The sequence below is a fragment of the Emys orbicularis genome, chromosome 6 (genome assembly GCF_028017835.1).
Source record: "Emys orbicularis isolate rEmyOrb1 chromosome 6, rEmyOrb1.hap1, whole genome shotgun sequence".
Taxonomy (NCBI): domain Eukaryota; kingdom Metazoa; phylum Chordata; order Testudines; family Emydidae; genus Emys; species Emys orbicularis.
The window spans coordinates 128494296-128514339 of NC_088688.1; the positions used below are offsets into that span (position 1 = coordinate 128494296).

Consider the following 20044-nt stretch of genomic DNA (forward strand, 5'->3'; position numbering starts at 1 on the left):
AAGGGGCTGAGGATAAGCAGAGAGCCATGTTCCTTTATATAGCATTGCATTAAGCGTTCGTTACTCAAGGCAAGAATGCCTCTCCCATCCCTAAAAAGCAACAGAGGGTCCTGTGGCACCTTTAAGACTAACAGATGTATTGGAGCATAAGCTTTCGTGGGTGAATACCCACTTCGTCAGACGCATGTCATGCATCTGACGAAGCGGGTATTCACCCATGAAAGCTTATGCTCCAATACATCTGTTAGTCTTAAAGGTGCCACAGGACTCTCTGTTGCTTTTTACAGATCCAGACTAACACTGCTACCTCTCTGATACATCTCCCATCCCTGTGGTTGGTTTGCCGGAAGGTTCTTGGAAGGATTAGATTTGTATTGGTAAATGTTGGTGTACACACACAGACACACAATTTCCACTGATGATGATCAAAATTTATAATATGCAAAGTAAGAAAAATGCTGCTTGAGAACTTTAAATTAGAGTCCCACCTTAATGTATGTAAAATGTGTTATAATGCTGGCATTAGTGGAGCTGGAGCAGTGGCACATTTAGGTAGCTTTAAATTTTCGAATCTCGGCATCTACTGTCATTAAATATATTATCCATTGAATTTATTAAAAGAAATCAAATTCTGCCAAGCCTAGGCATATACTCAAAAGTGTGCATTTGTACTGATCTGCTCAAAGTCAGGTTAAAGGGAACTTTTTTTTTTTCTTGAGCCAATGAGTCACTTCACTTACAAGCACAACACAAATTCATGTAGCTTTAGGGCTGCAGAAGTTCTTCTTTTGCTGTCTCGAGTTTTATGTGTGACTGAAGATGTTTCCTTGAAAATATCCTAAAATGCATAGCAAAGAAATTAGGCAATAAGGTTAAGATGTTAATCCCATGATGACCAGAAAATTGAGTTAAGCTTCGTGTGAGAGTCCTTACTCCTTGCACAAAAGCATTGTGACAAATCTGTCAACACTTAATCAGGAAACACTGGTCATGCTAGTCTGCTCCTAATCTTCCCTCGCCTCTTTTCTTGATTGCTATGGACAACACCACCATTCCTACCTGTCACTCAGGCCATAACCTGGGTGACATGTTCAACTTGGGCATTTCTGTAGGTCCTCATACCCAGGACACATCTCAATCTTGCAGATTCTTTCAGCATAATATAAATTACAGCTTAAAATTATTGTCCAAGCTCTGTCATCTTGTGTCTCGATTGCTGCAACATCCCTTTCTCTGGCCTTGACAAATCTTGTGCTGCTCATATCCATTCAGAATGCTGCTTCAAATATCATTTTACTAGCCTGTTGCTTTGTCCATGTCATCCCTCCACATGCTTGCTCTTTTCTATAGCATCGAACATAAGCAGTTCGTCTTCACTTTCAGGGTCCATCACAGTCAGTCCACGCCCTACCTATCATTTCTCATTCACTATTGGGATGTCAACCCCCATCTTTGAATGGTCCATGATGCCAGCCTTCCTTGGTGTTTTTTAGAGGATGCTAATAACTTTGGAGGTGTATGTCTACACCAGTGGTGGCTTATGTATGTATAGAGGGCACTGGGGCACCACCCCTCCTGTAAAAGTCCACACAAATACGTGTGTGTCACTAAATATGAATTGAGAACACAGCAACTATATTCTGTTATCAATTTGTATTTAATAACAGCCTCCAGGTGTCCTTCTCCATCGCCCCCGTGGTACGTGCGCAGACTGTGTGGTGAAAGTCTGACAGGAGGCGAGCCACCGGGATTTTGAATGGGGGCAATTTGAGTGTAACACTTTACAGTGCTGTATAATCACTGCAGCCTGTGGGTTGGGCAGTGAATCCAACGCCTCGGACCCCACTCAAAATCCTTCACTGCGCAATCTGTGGGGGGGAGAAGAAGCTGGAGGAGAAGTTGACCAGGAGCTAAGGAATCAGGAAGAAAGGCCAAATGGGCAGAAGAGCCACCCTTCTGAGCTGGTAAATCTGTTGCTCCCAGCCTAGGGAAGAGGGAGCCCGAAGGACTTGTGGCTAATAGTGAACTTTCGGGGGGCAGGCAGGGCAGTGAGTAAGCACCAAGGTCTGGGGAGAAGGGAGGAATTAGGGTAAAGAGAGGAGGGAGACTTCAGGGGCCAGGGCCAAGCGGGGTGAGAATTGGGGGGGAAGAGCTCCCAGAGAGCTGGGGCTAAGGGGAGAGTTATGGTGTGGAGAGCCCCAGGCGTTTCTACTATACGTCACTTGTGCCAAGGTTGACCAGCTGCCACTTGTCAACACTTGAGCTGGAAGTGAGCCTTCCAGCCCCGGGTAGACAGGCTCTCACACTAGCCAGGCGAGCATTGTGGCTTGGGCAGCAGTTTGGGCGCTCAAACCTCCCCTGCTTCTCCCCTCCAACTGGGTCTGAGCTTGGGTGGCTAGACAAAGTCTCTGCTGGAGCCACAAGGTCCACACTGCTGTTTTTAGAGTGCTAGCTGGATCCCCGCTTGCATGAGTCTGCGTCTTTTGGGAGGCTTTCTCCCTGCTGCAGTGTAGTCATACCACGAAAAACTGAAAAATAAACATTAAAATGGAATGCGTCTGATGAAGTGGGTATTCACCCACGAAAGCTTATGCTCCAATACTTCTGTTAATCTATAAGGTGCCACAGGACTCTTTGTCGCATTAAAATGGAAGTTGTTCAACAGTTTCCAGATGTTTGACTTTCAAGTCATGCTGGAAGACTTGCATGTTTTCCCACGCGTTGCCTAAGGGCCTGGGTTAAATGGGGGAGTGGATTTCGCAGGTTGAGGTGCAGCAGTGTCTGTTGGATAGGGACGTTTTTGAGACTGTCAATCCAAGGGAAATTTTTGTATATCATGTTTTGTAAAGAAATGCTGAAGGTTTGTCTACACTGCACTTGGAGGTGTGTTTGACGCATATGTACATATACCTGAGCTGGCTTTAATTTAGCTAGCGTGATCTCAATAGCAGTGAAGCTGTGGCAGCACAAACTTCAGCACAGGCTGGCTCCCCGTGTAATAGTACCCAGGGGACTGGGTGGGCTTGCAGCAGCATTGGCGCTATTGATATTCACGCTGCATTAAAGCTAGCACAGGTATGTCTACACATGCTTCATTCCCATCTCCAGTTGCAGATGCTTAGACAGATGCTTTTAATTGAAATATATAAAGATGGATTGCTAGAGGTGTACACGAGTAGACATGAATTACAAATAGTACTATAAAATCATTTCCTTTCTTCCTTGCATTATGGTATCACAGAGGTTCTCAAACTAGGGAGCAGGGTGCAGAGTATATTCTGGGGGGGGGGCATGAGAAGCTTTTTTGGGGGAAAATAAAGCTTACTTGCCCCCATTTTATCCACAGCAATGAATAACTAGCAAAGTTGATTCCTCCACACATATCAATAGGGGTCTACTTAAATCACAGTGAAATCACACATTTTTTGTGGGTTGGTTAGGGCATAAAGAGCAAATTTCTTGGATGAGTTCATACAGTTATATATTCCATGCCACTCTTACTTCTGTGCTGCGGCTGCTGAGGGCTGTACTGCCTTCAGAGCTGGGCGCCTGGCCAGCAGCTGCCTGTCTCCACTCTGCCTTCAGAGCGGGGTGGCTGGAGAGCGGCAGCTGCTGGCTGGGCGCCCGTATCTGAGGGAAGCACTGCCGCCAGCAGCACAGAAGTAGGGCTGTGGCAGTACCTTACTGTTTTTAATATTTAGTGAAACTTGCATGGTTTTTTTAATTGGTATATGTACTTGTGTGCCGGGAGTGAGGGGCATCCATACTACAGACACACACAAGTGTGGGGCGTGATCAAGTAAGTTTGAGAACCACTGCAATATCTGATCTCAGGATTCTGCAGGAACTGAGATGACATCTCTAATACTGAGAGGGCAAGGAAGGCTGTTCTTTTCCAGTTTCAGAGTTTGATGTTGCCAGTGTAGAGCCTAGAACATGCATCTTGTTAGGTTGAATAAATCCCTCTTCCAAATGTATGCTTTACAATACAAATATATACTTCAAAAATGTATTCAAGACCATCTGTTAATGGCTTCAGATCTTTTTTATATATATATATATATATATATATATATATATATATATATATATATATATATATATATATATATATATATATATATATATATATAAAAATATATATATATATATTTTTTTTTAAATAAAGCATTTTAGTTCATATCTCTGACCATGTCCTTCAGTGTGGCTTTTTTCCTGTGCTTGAATGTAGGAGCTGATCGTCTAGGCAGTGTTAACATCTGCTTCCTGGATGCTATAAATAACTTTTGATTAGTACATCTTTTCACAATCACTTGCTCCCTCAGTGACATGTAAAGCTTTAAATAGTGCTGCAGTCGTTTATAAATCCTAGCAAATCTTCAAAATGTTCACTTATTTGTGTAGTGCCTCAATTCAAAGTTACTGGATTGTCTTGAAGTATAATACACCGGACCCTCTCTAGAACGCGGGGTTTAGGATCCATGCGCGGGCCCGCATTAACGCGGGGACCGCGTTACTATGGATTCCAATGAAGGTAATTAAATTTGGGATCCATGCGCGGTCCCGCGCTATAATCGAATTCGTGCTTTATAGAGGCGCGTTCTAGCAAGGGTCCGCTGTATGTAGTTTTCCTGTTTGTAGTCATGTTTTGCTATTTCTCTTAAAAATTGGGGCCAGCCTAAGTAAGGGACACTTTGAAAGTGCCGAGAATGCAACAGCTCTGGAGTATTACTTCCATTAATAAAATGCAATTCAAATAAATTCTATTTCATTGAATTTTTGCCTTCTGCTTAATTTTTATTGGTTTCCCCCATATGGTATTTTTTTATCTCCTGTTTAATTACCAAAGCACCAAACTGCAGTTCACGTTAAGACCTTTTCTTTCATTCTTACTACCTTTATAAAAAAAAAAAAAGTATGAATGAGATGGTGCAGTGATTTGGTAGCTTTGAAATGTGATCCCAGCATTCCCGAAAAACCTTATTGGGAACAGTTGTAATCAATGCTGTTCCGTGGAAGGTAGCACAGTTGGAAATACAGATCAGCTCACTTTGTGTCCAAATGAGCAGAATCCAAGAACATGACTTCCGGAATGTTAGACTCTTTACTAACATCCCCCAAACCTTATAATTTCTAGTCTGAAAAGTGACTGTGTAAAAATTACTTACTCATTTAGTCACTGATATTTACTTTAGTAAAAAATAACTCTCTATTGTACTATCAGCCCTCCAGAAGCTGCACATGTTTTTCTGCCCCACATGTTAACAGAAATGTTAATTTCAATTGCAAGGCCCTGTGCATTCCCATTGTCTAATTATGTCCTAGTTACACTGATTAACCCAATGGTGGCAAGAGAATTGCACCGAGAACTTATTTGGGCTGCAAAATTTTTACTACTCGTGGTGACGCACAAACTAGAAAGAACCCAACTTGACTTGCAGATACTAGGTTGGCTTTGCAAGCCTGCTGCTTAGAAAATCCATATTTATAAATTAAGGATTCCGTATACAGTTTGCTTGATATAATGAGGGTGTCAGACCTTTATGGTGTTGTGTACCAGCAATGACTAGAAAATTAATGGGGGTTGAAGATGCTCAAGAGTTTGAAGGATTGAGCCCCAATCGTGGTACCCCACAATGCTTTTACAAAATCCATTTCAGGGTAGTTTTTATTAAGTCAGCTACTGACACAGAAATCTAAATTTAGTATTCCATGAGTCAAGGCATAGCTAACCTTTAATGATGACATTCAGTAATGAGGCAGAGATTTATTTTGTACGTGCTTTCTGTGTGAGGGAGTGTGGGGTTGATCACTGAATGTGTCCCTCTCTCAGGAACAGTAGAGTTGTGTGTGTATGGGGTAACTGTCTGCGGGAGCAGAAGGAGAAAACAGGGTTATTGTTATGGAGGTCAGGAGGATATGCCCTTAGGGGAACAGGTCTATTTGACAGTGATGTGTAAAGAACCGTGTTTGCTGATCCTGGTGAGGTAGGTGAACTTCTGTTGTACTCAGTTAGTGCCATTAGCTTCCCATTTAACCATTCCTGCCATTTAAACAACAAAACATATACCAAAGCTTTGTTAATTCACCATATTTATTTATATATTATGTTCCTATCCTCTACCCCATTTTGACTTCTAGGTTGTAAGCCTTCGAGAACAGGAATTATCTTACCTAAATCTGTACAGTGCCCAGCGCAATGGGGCTCCAGTCCTGATTGGCGTCTTGAAACACTACCATAATGTTTATTAATAGTCAGAAAAGCCACAACAATGCAACCAGGATTAATATCAGTCTTGATTAATCTATTTTTCTTACTGTTTCCTAGACCTTGCGAGTGCATGAGATGTGCTGATGTGCAGAGGGATTGTTTGGTTACTAGTGTAATTCTGCTGAAGTAATTGGCGCTGCAACAGGAGTATTTTGTCACACTAAGCTGCTGCACTGAAACTGTATTCACATGGGCATAGAAATGGAGCAAGTTTGGAGAAACACCAGAAACTTTCCCATTAGTTTGATTGCTCCCATAACGTTGTTTCATGATTCCGCAGTGACTTTACATTTCAGTTGCTTCCAATTTATGAAGCTTACTGTTGTGTCAAGGGCACCTGGGTTGGTGCTGATAACCGTAAGGTACGAGACATAAATACATATATATATTTCTGTAAAAGGAGTGTTAAATCTTTAAAAGAAGACACATAAATTGTCTGATAGGAGGGTGAAGGGATCTGAGATTCCTGTAGCTTCTGGGGGCATGGGTTGGCGACATTGGTCCCTTAAATACAGAACTGAATGCATTGGCGTTGCTGTGACTTAAATCTCCTGTGGTCTAATGACATGCTTACGCACAGTTTGGTCTCAATGCATTTTCACTCTTTGGGTCTCTCTGCTGAGACTGTTAAACAAGAGGTTAGTGCTAATGCTGGTGGTTGTTGTGATATAACCTAGTCTGTTAACTGGAATGAGTAAGTATTGTACATAATCCACCAAACAGGCTTCAGATGATAGTAAGTTTAGATCACTGACTTGGGATGTATTTCAGCTGGAAAATCTCATTCAGTTGAAATTTGAAGTCTGTATCATCATCTGTAATTTTAATTTGTAAATGCAGAAGTTTTGGTGTAATGTGCTCCCTTACCCCCCAACCATACACACACGCGGTCCATGCTGTTAGTATGAATTAATAATATCTAATACGTACTTCAGGTACATCACCTGCCCTGTTTACTCAGCTCACGAACTCCAGGCGGTGAATAACAAAGACTACATTTAGACTTTGCACAGCTTGGTTCCCACAAATCAAAACTCCAGATTAGTCTTAATTAGCTGCCGAGGCTAAACTTGTTTATTACCTGCTACCTGATTAGATATAGGTTTAATTTTGGGGTGAAAATTCATAACTTGTTAGCAAATCTTACAAGGTAAGCCAACATTTTGGAGTCTGTATTGGAAAACATGGAGATAGTCAACATCATGAGAGTTAAAAATCTGATATACATGGTCTACTTCTGAAGTTAGTACTTAATGGCACATAAACAATAACTATGTCCAATAGTTACCACACAGCAGTATCTGAGATAATGAAGATACTTTGTAAGTACAGGAAAAAATTGTGATCTCTCACATACAGTACTAATGTTTAATTGTTGGCAAATGTTTTTCTGATAGAGATTAAACCCTGCAGTGGTTACTAGGACAAGCTATTTAAGGTGAAATCACTGACCATGCAAAACCGAACGGCTGAGCACAAACTAGTTTTCTTGTAAGCATCTCAGGGTTGAACTGTGTGTCCTCCATGTAATCAGAACTGTCAGATTAACTGTTGGAGGTGCTTGTTCCTGGGCGAACACTTTTTAAATTTAATAACAGCTGCTTAGAGTCGAAAAACTTGATTGCTTAGCTAGGCTGACATGTAACTCTCTTCACAGGGTGCCCGGTTTTCCACACACCACAGCCAGTGCTTTTAGCAAGGTACTCTATGCAACAAAATATTACGTCCTGGGCCACTGCAGCTAGTCACCATCTTTAGATACAATGACTTGACCATAACGTTAATTTTCAACCATGTCAAAGAGCACAGTAAACTGTAGTGTGCGCTTTCCATACATACTGCCTTTCTCTTACCCTCACAGCTGTGGCCTGTTGCTTAGGAAATTAAATCCATTCTGAAGTGAGCTACACCAGTGGTCTTCAGACTTCATGATTTTATATGTTTAATAGAATATCACTTTACTTTCCTTGGTTGTCTGTAAGGGAGAGAGGTCTAAAAAAGAACCAAAGCTTAGAAATTATAGTGCAGTATACAGAGTTTTGGGGAAAGTACATTTGACTAGTCTGTATAAAGTTCCTGGATATTCAGTGCTTTTTTTAAAGTCCGCTCACAAGGTCAAGTGTAGGAGCACATAGCTAAGAAAATGAATCTACAGAATATACATTCAGAGAACTTTGTTTTTAAATATAAATAATTTACCTTGTTTGGGATTTGGCTTTAAAATGGTCTCTGTACTGAAAAATATCAATAGTTCTTATTCGCGATATGTTGTTTCTTTAGTGTATTTCCCAACCGAGAAAATTACTTAAAATGAAAATAAAGGATTGTTCGGGCAGCACTTCTCCCAAAGTGCTCATTGGCATGCCTCGCGAGTATATAGCCCTCTCTTCCCAGCCGTGGGCATTGAGGATGGTTCCGTGTAGCTGCAGTGAGCAGAAAATTGAAATAATGAAGAAATCAGGCCAAGAGTATTGTTGTAGCCACATAGAACATGTGAAATACATATTTAAACACCCACTATTTAACAGACTCTTTATCATGAAATAAATACACAGTTCCGTTTGCAAGGTAACAATAGGCAGCAAGATGTCTGAAATAGCTGCTGGTAATTTGAGATGATTTTTTCACTTTATCAAGCCAAGAATGGCTAGGGCACTAGAGCGGTGCTTGTTAGTGGTATCTCTACTCAGTTTTTGATTGCTGCAAGAGTTCTATTTTTAGATCTATTGATGTGCAACAAGAAAGAGCTGCTCCACGCCTTCTGTCACAAGATTGTAGAGAACCTGAAGCTGAAGTGTGCATTGGTGATTATTCAGAGAGACGTTCGTTACCTTGAGGAGATACAAAATGATTTAAAATAGTATCATTAAATGTGTTATGATGCATTCTCAGTGGATTACACTAAAATTAACCTTATTTAAGAGTAAAAAGTGCAGAAAATGCCATTGAGAAAAATTACATAATTTGTCTTTTTTGCTTAGGATTTGTTGTCACTGAACAAGTCGCTGTAAGCACATTTTAAACACACACTGAAGTAATGATATGTTTTTCAGATTATTTCACCAATGACACATTTTCTGTTCACAGAACCCAGCTGTCTCCAATTCCAGCTGGTCAGAACTAGATGTACTCATGTTGGCAGGAACTGTTGGCCATGCTGTGAGCCTGGGAGCAAGCAGCTTCGTTGAAGAGGAGCACCAAACCTGGTATTTTCTTATCAATACTCTTTGTCTGGCACTGTGCCAGGAAATTTGTAGACACTACTTTCTTGTGAAAGAATGTGATCTTCAGCTTAGTACTGCTGTGAAGCAAAATTTTGAAGATATTGAGGAAACCGCCCAGTGCAGGAATGTTGATATACCATCATGTGACTCAAAATTGGGCAAAGTCACCTCTTCAGGTGAATTTCTAAAAGGCTCAGAAAAGTGGATGGGTTTAGCAAGTCCATGGATCATCCTTATTTGCTGTCGGTTACTTCGTTCATTAAATCAGACGGGAGTTCAGTGGGCTCATCGACCTGACTTTGGACATTGGTTGACAAGGTGGGTATCTGAGTTGGATAATAGTTACTACTTACTTAAAATGTCATGTCTGTCTTTGTGTTTAGCTAAGGGGATAATGATTTAATATTCTGTTGGAGTAGTTGTCCTGTGTAATGTATTTACCACCGCTAGGCTACTGTCCTTAGCAATAATCAAAATTTATAATCTAATCCTTGAAAAGTTGAAACATGTTTTTTTATCAGCGATTTAATGTTCTTCAATAACTAAGTCAACAGTGGCTGGCATAGTATATAGAGACTCGTGTAATAGAATTAATGTATATTAAAGCAGAACATTCAATGCATAATTCCTAACTTTACTAAGTTAGTAAAGTGGTACATGTAGGTACCAATGACATAGGGAAGTATAAGAGAGAGGTCCTGGAAGCCAAATTTAGGCTGCTAGGTAAGAGATTGAAGTCCAGGACCTCCATGGTAGCATTCTCTGAGATGCTCCCAGTTCCATGTGCAGGGCCAGGCAGAACTGCAGAGTCTTAATGCGTGGATGAGACGATGGTGTAGGGAGGAGGGGTTTAGATTTATTAGGAACTGGGGAAACTTTTGGGAAAGGGGGAGCCTATACAGGAAGGATGGGCTCCACCTAAACCAAAATGGAACCAGATTGCTGGCACTTAACATTAAAAAGGTCGTAGAGCATTTTTTAAACTAAGGGCTGGAGGAAAGCCGACAGGTGCGGAGGAGCACGTGGTTTGGACATCCCTTAGGGGAGGATCTATTACTAGAGAATCCCTAGGTCCTAGTGAGGATGAGAGGATGGAAAATGGTAAAATAATAGGAAATAAGCAGTGAGAGGCAAAAAGGCATCCTTTAAAAAGTGGCAGTTAAATCCTAGTGAGGAAAAGAGAAAGGAGCATAGACACTGGCAAATAAAGCATAAAAATACAATTAGTAAGGCCAAAAAAGAATTTGAGGAACAGTTAGCCAAAGACTCAAAAAGTAATAGTAAATGTTTTTTTAAGTACATCAGAAGCAGGAAGCTGCTAAACAACCAATGGGGCCACTGGACGATTGAGGTGCTAAAGGAGCACTCAAAGACAATAAGGCCATAGCGGAGAAACTGAATGAATTCTTTGCATAGGTCTTCACAGCTGAGGATGAGGGAGATTCCCAAACCTGAGCCATTCTTTTTAGGTGACAGATCTGAAGAACTATCCCAGATTGAGGTATCATTAGAGGAGGTTTGGGAACAAATTGATAAATTAAACCGCAATAAGTCACCAGGACCAGATGGTATTCACCCAAGAGTTCTGAAGGAACTCAAATGTGAAATTGCAGAACTACTAACTGTAGTCTGTAACCTATCATTTATATCAGCTTCTGTACCAGATGACTGGAGGATAGTTAATGTGATGCCAATCTTTAAAAAGGGCTCCAGAGGTGATCCCGGCAATAACAGGCCTGTAATCCTGACTTTAGTACCGGGCAAACTGGTTGAAACTATAATAAAGAACAATATTGTCAGATATATAGATGAACATAATTTGTTGAGGAAGAGTCAACATGGTTTTAGTAAAGGGAAATCATGCCTCACCAATCTACTATAATTCTTTGAGGGGTCAACAAGCATGTGGACCAAGGGGATCCAGTGGATATAGCATACTTAGATTTTCAGAAAGCATTTGACAAGGTCCCTCACCAAAGGCTCTTTCGCAAAGTAAGCTGCCACGGGATAAGAGGGAAGATGATCTCATGGACTGGTAACTGATTAAAAGATAGGAAACAAAGGGTAGGTATAAATGGTCAGTTCTTAGAATGGAGAGAGGTAAATAGTGGTGTTCCTCAGGGGTCTGTTCTGGGACCAGTCCTATTCAACATATTCATAAATGATCTGGAGAAAGGGGTAAAAAGTGAGGTGGCAAATTTTGCAGATGATACAAAATTACTAAAGATAGTTAAGACCCAGGCAGACTGCGAAGAGCTACAAAAGGACTCTCAAAACTGGGTGACTGGGCTACAAAATGGCAGATGAAATTTAATGTTGATAAATGCAAAGTAATGCACATTGGAAAGCATAATCCCAACTATACATAGAAAATGATGGGGTCGAAATTAGCTGTTACCACTCAAGAAAGAGATCTTGGAATCATTGTGGATAGTTCGCTGAAAACATCCACTCAGTGTGCAGCAGCAGTCAAAAAAGTGAACAGAATGCTGGGAATAATTAAGAAAAGGATAGATAATAGGACAGAAAATATCATGTTGCCTCTATATAAATCCATGGTACACCCACATCTTGAATACTGTGTGCAGATGTGGTCACCCCTCTCAAAAAAGATATATTGGAATTGGAAAAGGTTCAGAAAAGGACAACAAAAATGATTAGTGGTATGGAACAGCTTCCGTATGAGGAGAGATTACTAAGACTGGGACTTTTCAGCTTGGAAAAGAGATGGCTAAGGGGAGATATGATTGAGGTCTTTAAAATCATGACTGGGGTAAAGAAAGTAGATAAGGAAGTGTTTACTACTTCTCATAACACAAGAACTAGGGGTCACCAAATGAAATTAATAGACAGCAGGTTTAAAACAAATAAAAGGAATTATTTCTTCAAACAACACACAGTCAACCTGTGGAACTCCTTGCCAGAGAATGTTGTGAAGGCCAAGCCCAGAAGAGGGTTCAAAAAAGAACTAGATAAATTAATGGAGGATAGGTCCGTCAATGGCTATTAGCCAGGATGGGCAGGAATGGTGTCCCTAGCCTCTGGAATGAGCGACAGGGGATGGATCACTTGATGATTGCGTGTTCTGTTCATTCCCTCTGGGGCACCTGGCACTGGACACTGTTGGAAGACAGGATACTGGGCTAGATGGACCTTTGGTCTGACCCAATAGGGCCATTTTTATGTTCTTATAATGGAGAATAACGGAGCTTGGAGTGCTTTCTGATTGGTTACATGGGCTATGGCTGTGGGGGGAAGGGGAGAGAATTTTTCTTAAATCTAACACAATAGGGCATTACATTAGAACTTTGAGGTCATTTATTGGTAATGACTTTAGAAATATTGTGGAGCAGGGTTTTCAGATGTTTTCACTGCATTATTTTAGGTTAATGCAAATTGCAGCAATTGCTTATAGTGAGAAGTAATATTAGGAAAGTATTTGTTTTAGGTTTCTTGCTGCAATTTAGCAGCTGGACAGAGAAGCAGCACTGTGTGACCAACCAGTGCTTTCCAGACCACCATTTAGAAGCCTTTGCTGTGCAATGTGAAGAAATGTCCTCACAACACCTCTTTAGCAACACATGAATTAGTGTCATGTATTATTCATCTGAGCATATGACTTGTTAAGACCAGTTTCCTACTGGAAAACCACACTGAGGGAATGTGCATTTGCTGTGACAAAAACTGGGATTTTCTGACTAGCAAATAGATGTGGACTTTTTTAGTCAAACTTCTCCATCCTGAGACTAGCAGAAAGATTAAGGAATGAACGTTAAATTCGTCATGTAGTCCGAAGTGACACACAGAGGGCGTCTCTAGGGTGATCAAGTTTGAGAGGCTGCTTGTAAGAGTTATAATAGACATTGGGTTAGTTACGGTCTAATGAAGTCTATTAACTTCTGAAGTATCTTTCTTGTGTACATACAAAGGATTAATTTGCCCCTGATTCTGTGGGGTGGTGGAGGTAAAAGGAGACTACTATCCCACCACCCCCTTTTCACGACTATGGAGTTGGGGCACAATGGTAACCCTTGTACTCCTTGGCACACCTTCCTGGGGGTTCTGCGGCTACCCACTCCCACAGATGGGAATATAGAGACCATCTTGGCAGATCACTTACCAATAATGGATGTTCTTCAAAATGTGAATATACAGAACCAAAACATCTGGCCACTTTTTCTTCTCCTCAGTGTCCTACTCTTTTCATGACTCGGGAATTTATGGAAGGAACTGAGCTGGGGCGGATGTAATCTCTCAATTCAATGGAAGCACTACACTAAACTCTTATTGTAGCGAAGCGGGGCACAGACACCCGCAGCAGCACTCTGCCCCAGCGCTGCAAACCTAATCCTGGCCTAATGTGGAGTGGTGTGCCCAAGTGTGCCCTGCACACACACCCTCCCCCACTATGGTGGGCTCCTGTGCCCTGGGGCTCCCTCTTCCAGGTGTTATGATCTGGCACACAGGCTTGCAGCACCACCAGGGTTGTGGCTTTAGTGGGGGTTCATGATTTCTGTGGGTGCAATTGAATCCATGAAGGCCTGCTAAAACTGCCACTGGAACTGAGACACGTAGTGATTGTACAGTGTCTTACAATTCTGTGAGTGGGAACGTGTGTGATCCCAACAGGCACTGCTTTTCTAGAAGGTTCCTGAACCTTATTGGTACGTGATCTACATCCCATAAGTGTGAACATGAAGAAAACATTCTTAAAGAACTACACTCACTAGCAAGTAACCTTTCTTTCTGACTCTTCTTTACCCTCCAGAAGCCTCTTAGCTACTCTGAGGCAGAGGAAAGAGGCCTCTGGTACCCTCCCTCTCCATCACTGAGTTCTGAAGAGCTGAATGAAAATTATACCAATCATATTAATCGTGCTCTGTTTCTGTTTGGAGAAAACCATGAGCAGTAATGGAGATGGTGAAGCAGTTGATCTGCAGGCTAAAGATGGCAATACTTCATCAGTTTACATTTAGTCAGTTTTGATTTTCTTTGCAACTGGTAAGTGCTGGTAGCACCACCTGTTAAGGTTGCCTGACACTTCCTATTCTAAGACCCCATATTCAGTTGCTTGTAACTTTTCCTAAACTGCAACATTTTGGGATGACATTTTCCATGACAAGTGTCTGCCTCGGGCTGAATATGTTTTCAAAATTTCAGAGAAAACAGTTCAGCAGTTTCTAAGAATGAGGCTAGGGGAAAATACATTTTGGTAATGTTAAAAAAAAATATGGTGACCTTTTGTTAGAGAAGTTCTAATGCCCCCATGTTTTGGAGCAGGGACTTGAAATTTGGCAGGGGGTGCCTTTTGTCATCTTCATGAAACCTGCCCACATTTGGCCAGCTGATAAGCTTTTGAAAAATTGCAGTTTTCACATGCCCAGTAGAGATTTGATAAACCTTAATACCTGAAGTCTCAAAAGATTCCGTCCTCACCGAGCATACTCCAACCTCTCAACTCCTAGTTTTGACCAGACTGTATATGCACCATCCCCATGGAGCAACTGAACAAGCTATGGCGGCTTAGAATGACCTTCTGTGTAGTGGCTGTTCTGGGCCGGGGTGTGGCCAGGCACCAGAACTGAGCAGGGACCCTGTCTCTCCTATGCTGTTAATGACAACCCTCTCCCACCCTGCTAGCACCCAGGTGGTGTGGAGGAGGAAGTAGTCTGATTGAAATGCCAGGGAACACAAGCTGGATCCCGGGGAGAGAGAGGAGTAGATTGGGACAGGGACTCCAGTGAGACTGAAGGTGTGGGGTGGGACTGGCTGGTCAAGGGAAACTGGGAGTTGGTGGGAAGGGCAGGTTGGGACTTGTTGAGCAAGGAGACTGGGACAGGAAGCCATGAGGGCGGGAGAGATGGGGGCTTGTAGTCAGTTGGCTGGGCAGGTCTCTGAGACTGGATGAGGAGCTGGGGGGAGACAGGTGAGGAACTGTGAAGGGGGAACTGGGACTGCAAGGCAAGTTGACTGGCATTGAATTAGGAGAGGGGGTGATTAGGTGGTTCTAGTGGTTAATAAAATTGTTGGTTAAAATAAAAAAAAATTAAAAATATATGGAGATATACCTATCTCATAGAACTGGAAGGGACCCCAAAAGGTCATCGAGTCCAGCCCCCTGCCTTCACTAGCAGGACCAAGTACTGATTTTGCCCCAGATCCCTAGGTGACCCCCTCAAGGATTGAACTCACAACCCTGGGTTTAGCAGGCCAATGCTCAAACCACTGAGCTACACAGTTACAAGTTCTCAATCTTAGTGCATTAAAATAGTTTTGTGTGCTGAATAGTTGTAGTTTTACCATCTGCCCTCTCCCTTTTTCTGATTTTCTTGGTTTTTATGTCAGAAGCTTCTCTCCAGTGTATTTTTCACCTATCTTGTTTGTCAGCCAAAGAGGGCCTTGAGAGACCCATGCAAGGCTTTGCCTTCTCTATCAGGGAAGTGCATGGCCTATAGAGCACTATTGCGATGGCCCAAGGAGCAGGGAGGGCATTTCACTGTAAATATATTGCTGGACTAGCCCTTAGGAAAACCAATTACACATAATTACAAGCTGCAAAGTTTACCATATATACCCTAGAGTGTCTTTCAAAAATATATTAATCTTTAACCAAAAAAATAATCAATTTACTGTGGGAGTGTTGGGTACGTTGTACTAATATGTACAGCACATTAGCAAAATGAAAGTAAACAAGTGGAAATGGCTTTGCTTGCCTAAAATAAAAATCATGAGCTCATTTATCATTCCTTTCACTCTACCTGTATTCGCATTGGTAAGAAGAGGTCAAAGCTGGTAAACAAATGCATTCTGTCTTTATTGGAACAGCAAGAGACTAGAAACATAATGAAAAGTGGCTGGTGTAATAAGAAACGCATAGAAAGGCATTTTTCAGGTTCTTTGCTTAGAAACATGTTGCATCTAAATTGCATTATGTAGTTTAGGCAAAATGCACTAAATTTCATCTGAGATTAAAACTAGAATTTTCAAGCATGGATGTCTGAAGTTAGAGATCTAAATCATTAAGCACCTCAGTAAATGGGCATTGTGTTCACGGGAGGTTTTACCCTGGCGATAGAGGTGTCACTTCGCAGGGCAACGACGACAGCAGCAACATCTCCCTCAGCAATCATTTAGGTTCAATCGATGCTAGCTGGCATTCAGGAAATTTTGGAGTATCTGCTACATCTGTAGTCCTCTGGACTGTGTCACAGCTTGTTGAGGGTCCACTTAGCCATGATCTCAACGTTTCATTCTCCAATGCAAGGGAAGTCAACTTTCTCGAACTCCATTGTAGTGAGATTTCTGAGAGGAGTCATTCGTCTTTACCTATCTGTGAAAGAGCCTTTTCTCTTGTGAGACCTTAATACTGTATTAACTGCCCTTATGGGGCCTCTAAGCCCCTGGCAATCTGTTCTCTGTCTCGTCTGCGCCAGACGATAGCCTTTCTTGTTACCATCACATCTGCAAGAAGAGTATAAAAGTTGCCAATGAAACAAAGTTGGGGGGTATTGCCAATACAGAGAAGGACTGGAATATCCTACCAGAAGATTTGGATGAACTTGAAAACTGGAATAATAGAAATAGAAATTTAATAGTGCAAAATATAAGTTCACGCTCTTAGGGACTGACTAAACAGGAACTTTTGCTATATGCTGGGTACTTATCAGTTAGAAATAACATAGGAGGAGAAGAAAGACTTGGGTATATTGATGACTGAGTCGCCAGTGTGATATGGCTGTGAAAAAGGCTAATGCAATCCTAGGATGCATCAGGCAAGGTATTTCCAGTAGAGATAGGGAAGTGTTGTTACCATTATACAAGTCACTGATGAGACCTCATCTGAAATAGTGTGTGCAGTTCTGGTCTTCCATGTTTAAGAAAGATGAATTCAAACTGGAACAGGTGCAGAGAAGGGTGCTACTAGGATGATCAGAGGAATGGAGAACCTACCTTATGAGAGAAGACTTAAGGAGCTTGGCTTGTTTAGCCTAACAGAGCAGATGCTGAGAGAAGATATGATTGCTCTCTGTAAATACATCAGAAGGGTAAACACCAGGGAGGAAGTGGAGTTATTTAAGTTAAGGGCCAATGTTGGCACAAGAACGAATGTGTATAAACTGGCCATCAACAAGTTAAGTCTTGAAATTAGATGAAGGTTTCTAACCATCAGAGGAGTGAAGTTCTGGAACAGCCTTCCAAGGGTAGCTGTTGGGGTAAAAAACAGCACTAGTTTCGAGACTGAGATTGATAAATTTATGGAAGGGATGGTATGGTGAGGTTGCCTACAATTGCATGTGGCCCATCTGCGACTGCTACAAGCAAATATCTTCCACAGCCAGAGATGGGACACTAGAGGGGGAAGGCTCTGAGTTACTACAATGAATTCTTTCCCAGGTGTCTGTCTGGTGGGTCTCACCAACATGCTCAGGGTCTAACAGATCACCATATTTGGGGTCAGGAAGGAATTTCCCCCCAGGTCAGATTGGCAGAGACTCTGGGGTTTTTTTTGCCTTTCTCTGCAGGTTGGGTCCTGGATCATTTACTGGTTTGAACTAGAGTAAACCGTGAATTCTCTGTAACTTGAAATCTTTAAATCATGATTTGAGGACTTCAGTAACTCAGCCAGAAGTTAGGGGTCTATTACAGGAGTGGGTGGGTGCGGTTCTGTGGCCTCTGATGTGCAGGAGGTCAGACTAGATAAATCATGATGGTCCCTTCTGGCCTTAAAGTCTATGAGTAAGTCAGCTGACATGCCTTAATGGCAGAGACCCTGTATACTCAGTTTTTCAAAGACAGTGTGGTCATTCTTTAAGTAGACTCTGAGCATCACCTCCTACCAATGCGGCTTGTGAATCACCTGAGTGGAGTACATGTCTGCAACCACCCGAAGAAGAAAAGACTTACCTACCTGCATGGTAACGGTGGTTGTTCGAGATGTGAGTGCAGATGTGTATTCCACTCAGGTGTGCGCACACCCGCTGCACTGAAGCTGAAGAACTTTGCCTAGCAGTGCCTGTAGGGTGGTGCTCATGGTCTCTGACTTTTAGCCTCTCCTTAGGTTATTTAAGGGCAGCACCAGTCTGGCCCACCTGAGTTCCTTTGCACTGAATGTCAAAAGTTAAGACTCTGATGCAGAGGGGACGGAGGTTGGGTTGTGAAATACATGTCTGCACCCACATCTCAAAGAACAGTTACTGTACAGGTAGGTAACTGTCTTATTGCATGCATGTGCACATATAGAGCTGCCGGTGTACATACCATCTTGGGGGTTGCCACAGCAGTCCACACCACCTCAGCAACATTTCCCAGGCTCTTGAGATCTGAAAAAAGGATACTGGGGAAGAGACACGGTAAGATTACATCAAGTAAATGTACTTGCTTCTCCTGATGCTCCAGCATCACCCTTCTTCGCCTCCCTTCCCTGCAAAGAGCAATACCTCCCCTGGAAGCCTGCCAAGCTGGATGGGGAGCTGACTGGGTCACATGGAAGGACCCAGAGGGAATGTTTTCCTTTCAGCCCTAGCCTGGCTGACTCCCATCTGTATAGCTGAAATAGCTGTCTTGTGTTTCCTTGTAGAATTCAAAGAAAAGCAGGTAATAAGGAAAGAAAGCACAACAAAATTTAAGAACTATATATTGAATAAATGAAAGAAACAATTGCCTACTCCCATGCTACAATGCGGAGCTCATGCTAATATAGCCTAGTCTGCCAGAGGCTGGCAGTTTTTCCCATAGCATTTCAAAGTGTGAGGGCATGGCAGGGTGTAGCCCCCGGTCCTCACACTGTAGGTGTGATTCTGGCCTGTGCAATCAAAGTCATGGCATTTGGAACAAATAAAAAATATTAACATACATTAACATATGGAGATAGACATTAAACTGCTGGTTTCCTGCTTGGCTTTTGGGTTCAGTTGCAGATGTTGAGTTTCCTATTTAAAAAAAAAAAAAAAGCCTAGATCCCAGTACTGGAAACTTCATATCTCCCCATTTACTATCAGGGTAGCTGAGGTCAGATGAAGTACTCTATCTAATGTGATTTAGATTTTTCTATAGTGTCTGTGTGCCAGCACTCCCTATGTTTCAGTATTTGGCAATGGGCAGGTTATTCAGTGTATAGCACTTGCCTATGGAATGCACTCCACCTGCTGGTCTAAAAGAGAGAACTTCTGTGCACCTTTAGGGCATGATGCAAGGCCCATGTCTGTCTTGTTTTCTATTTATTGTATTACCATAACACTAGGATTCAGAGTCATGGACCAGGACCCCCATTGTACTAATAGGTTTGTTTTGTTTTGGTGATTGTTCTTATTTTGCTATTGGAGGAAAACGTGTGTTCTACAGTGTTTGTGTGTCCTTAGATGTGATGGCTAGGGAACATTTTATACACTTTATACATCTAAAATTAAATAAAATGGATATATACGCTGAGTTATCATTTAAAGAGATGCTTGTGAAGTACTGTAACAATCCTTGTTGCCTTATATTAGTTTGAGAAACTAGAATGCTGTAGTAGAAGTGATAGTGAATTTTCCACATGTATGTAATGTAT

The 20044-nt window shown here is 41.9% G+C and overlaps 1 protein-coding gene across 1 annotated transcript in view; it reads left to right on the forward strand.

Moving 5' to 3' along the window:
- PIGG (phosphatidylinositol glycan anchor biosynthesis class G (EMM blood group)) overlaps window positions 1-20044 on the forward strand; it is a 124211-nt gene that overhangs the window by 55881 nt on the left and 48286 nt on the right. The window contains exon 9 of the mRNA XM_065406664.1: window positions 9359-9813. Within this exon, the coding sequence (XP_065262736.1) occupies window positions 9359-9813 (455 nt within the window). The remainder of the gene's footprint in view (window positions 1-9358; window positions 9814-20044) is intronic.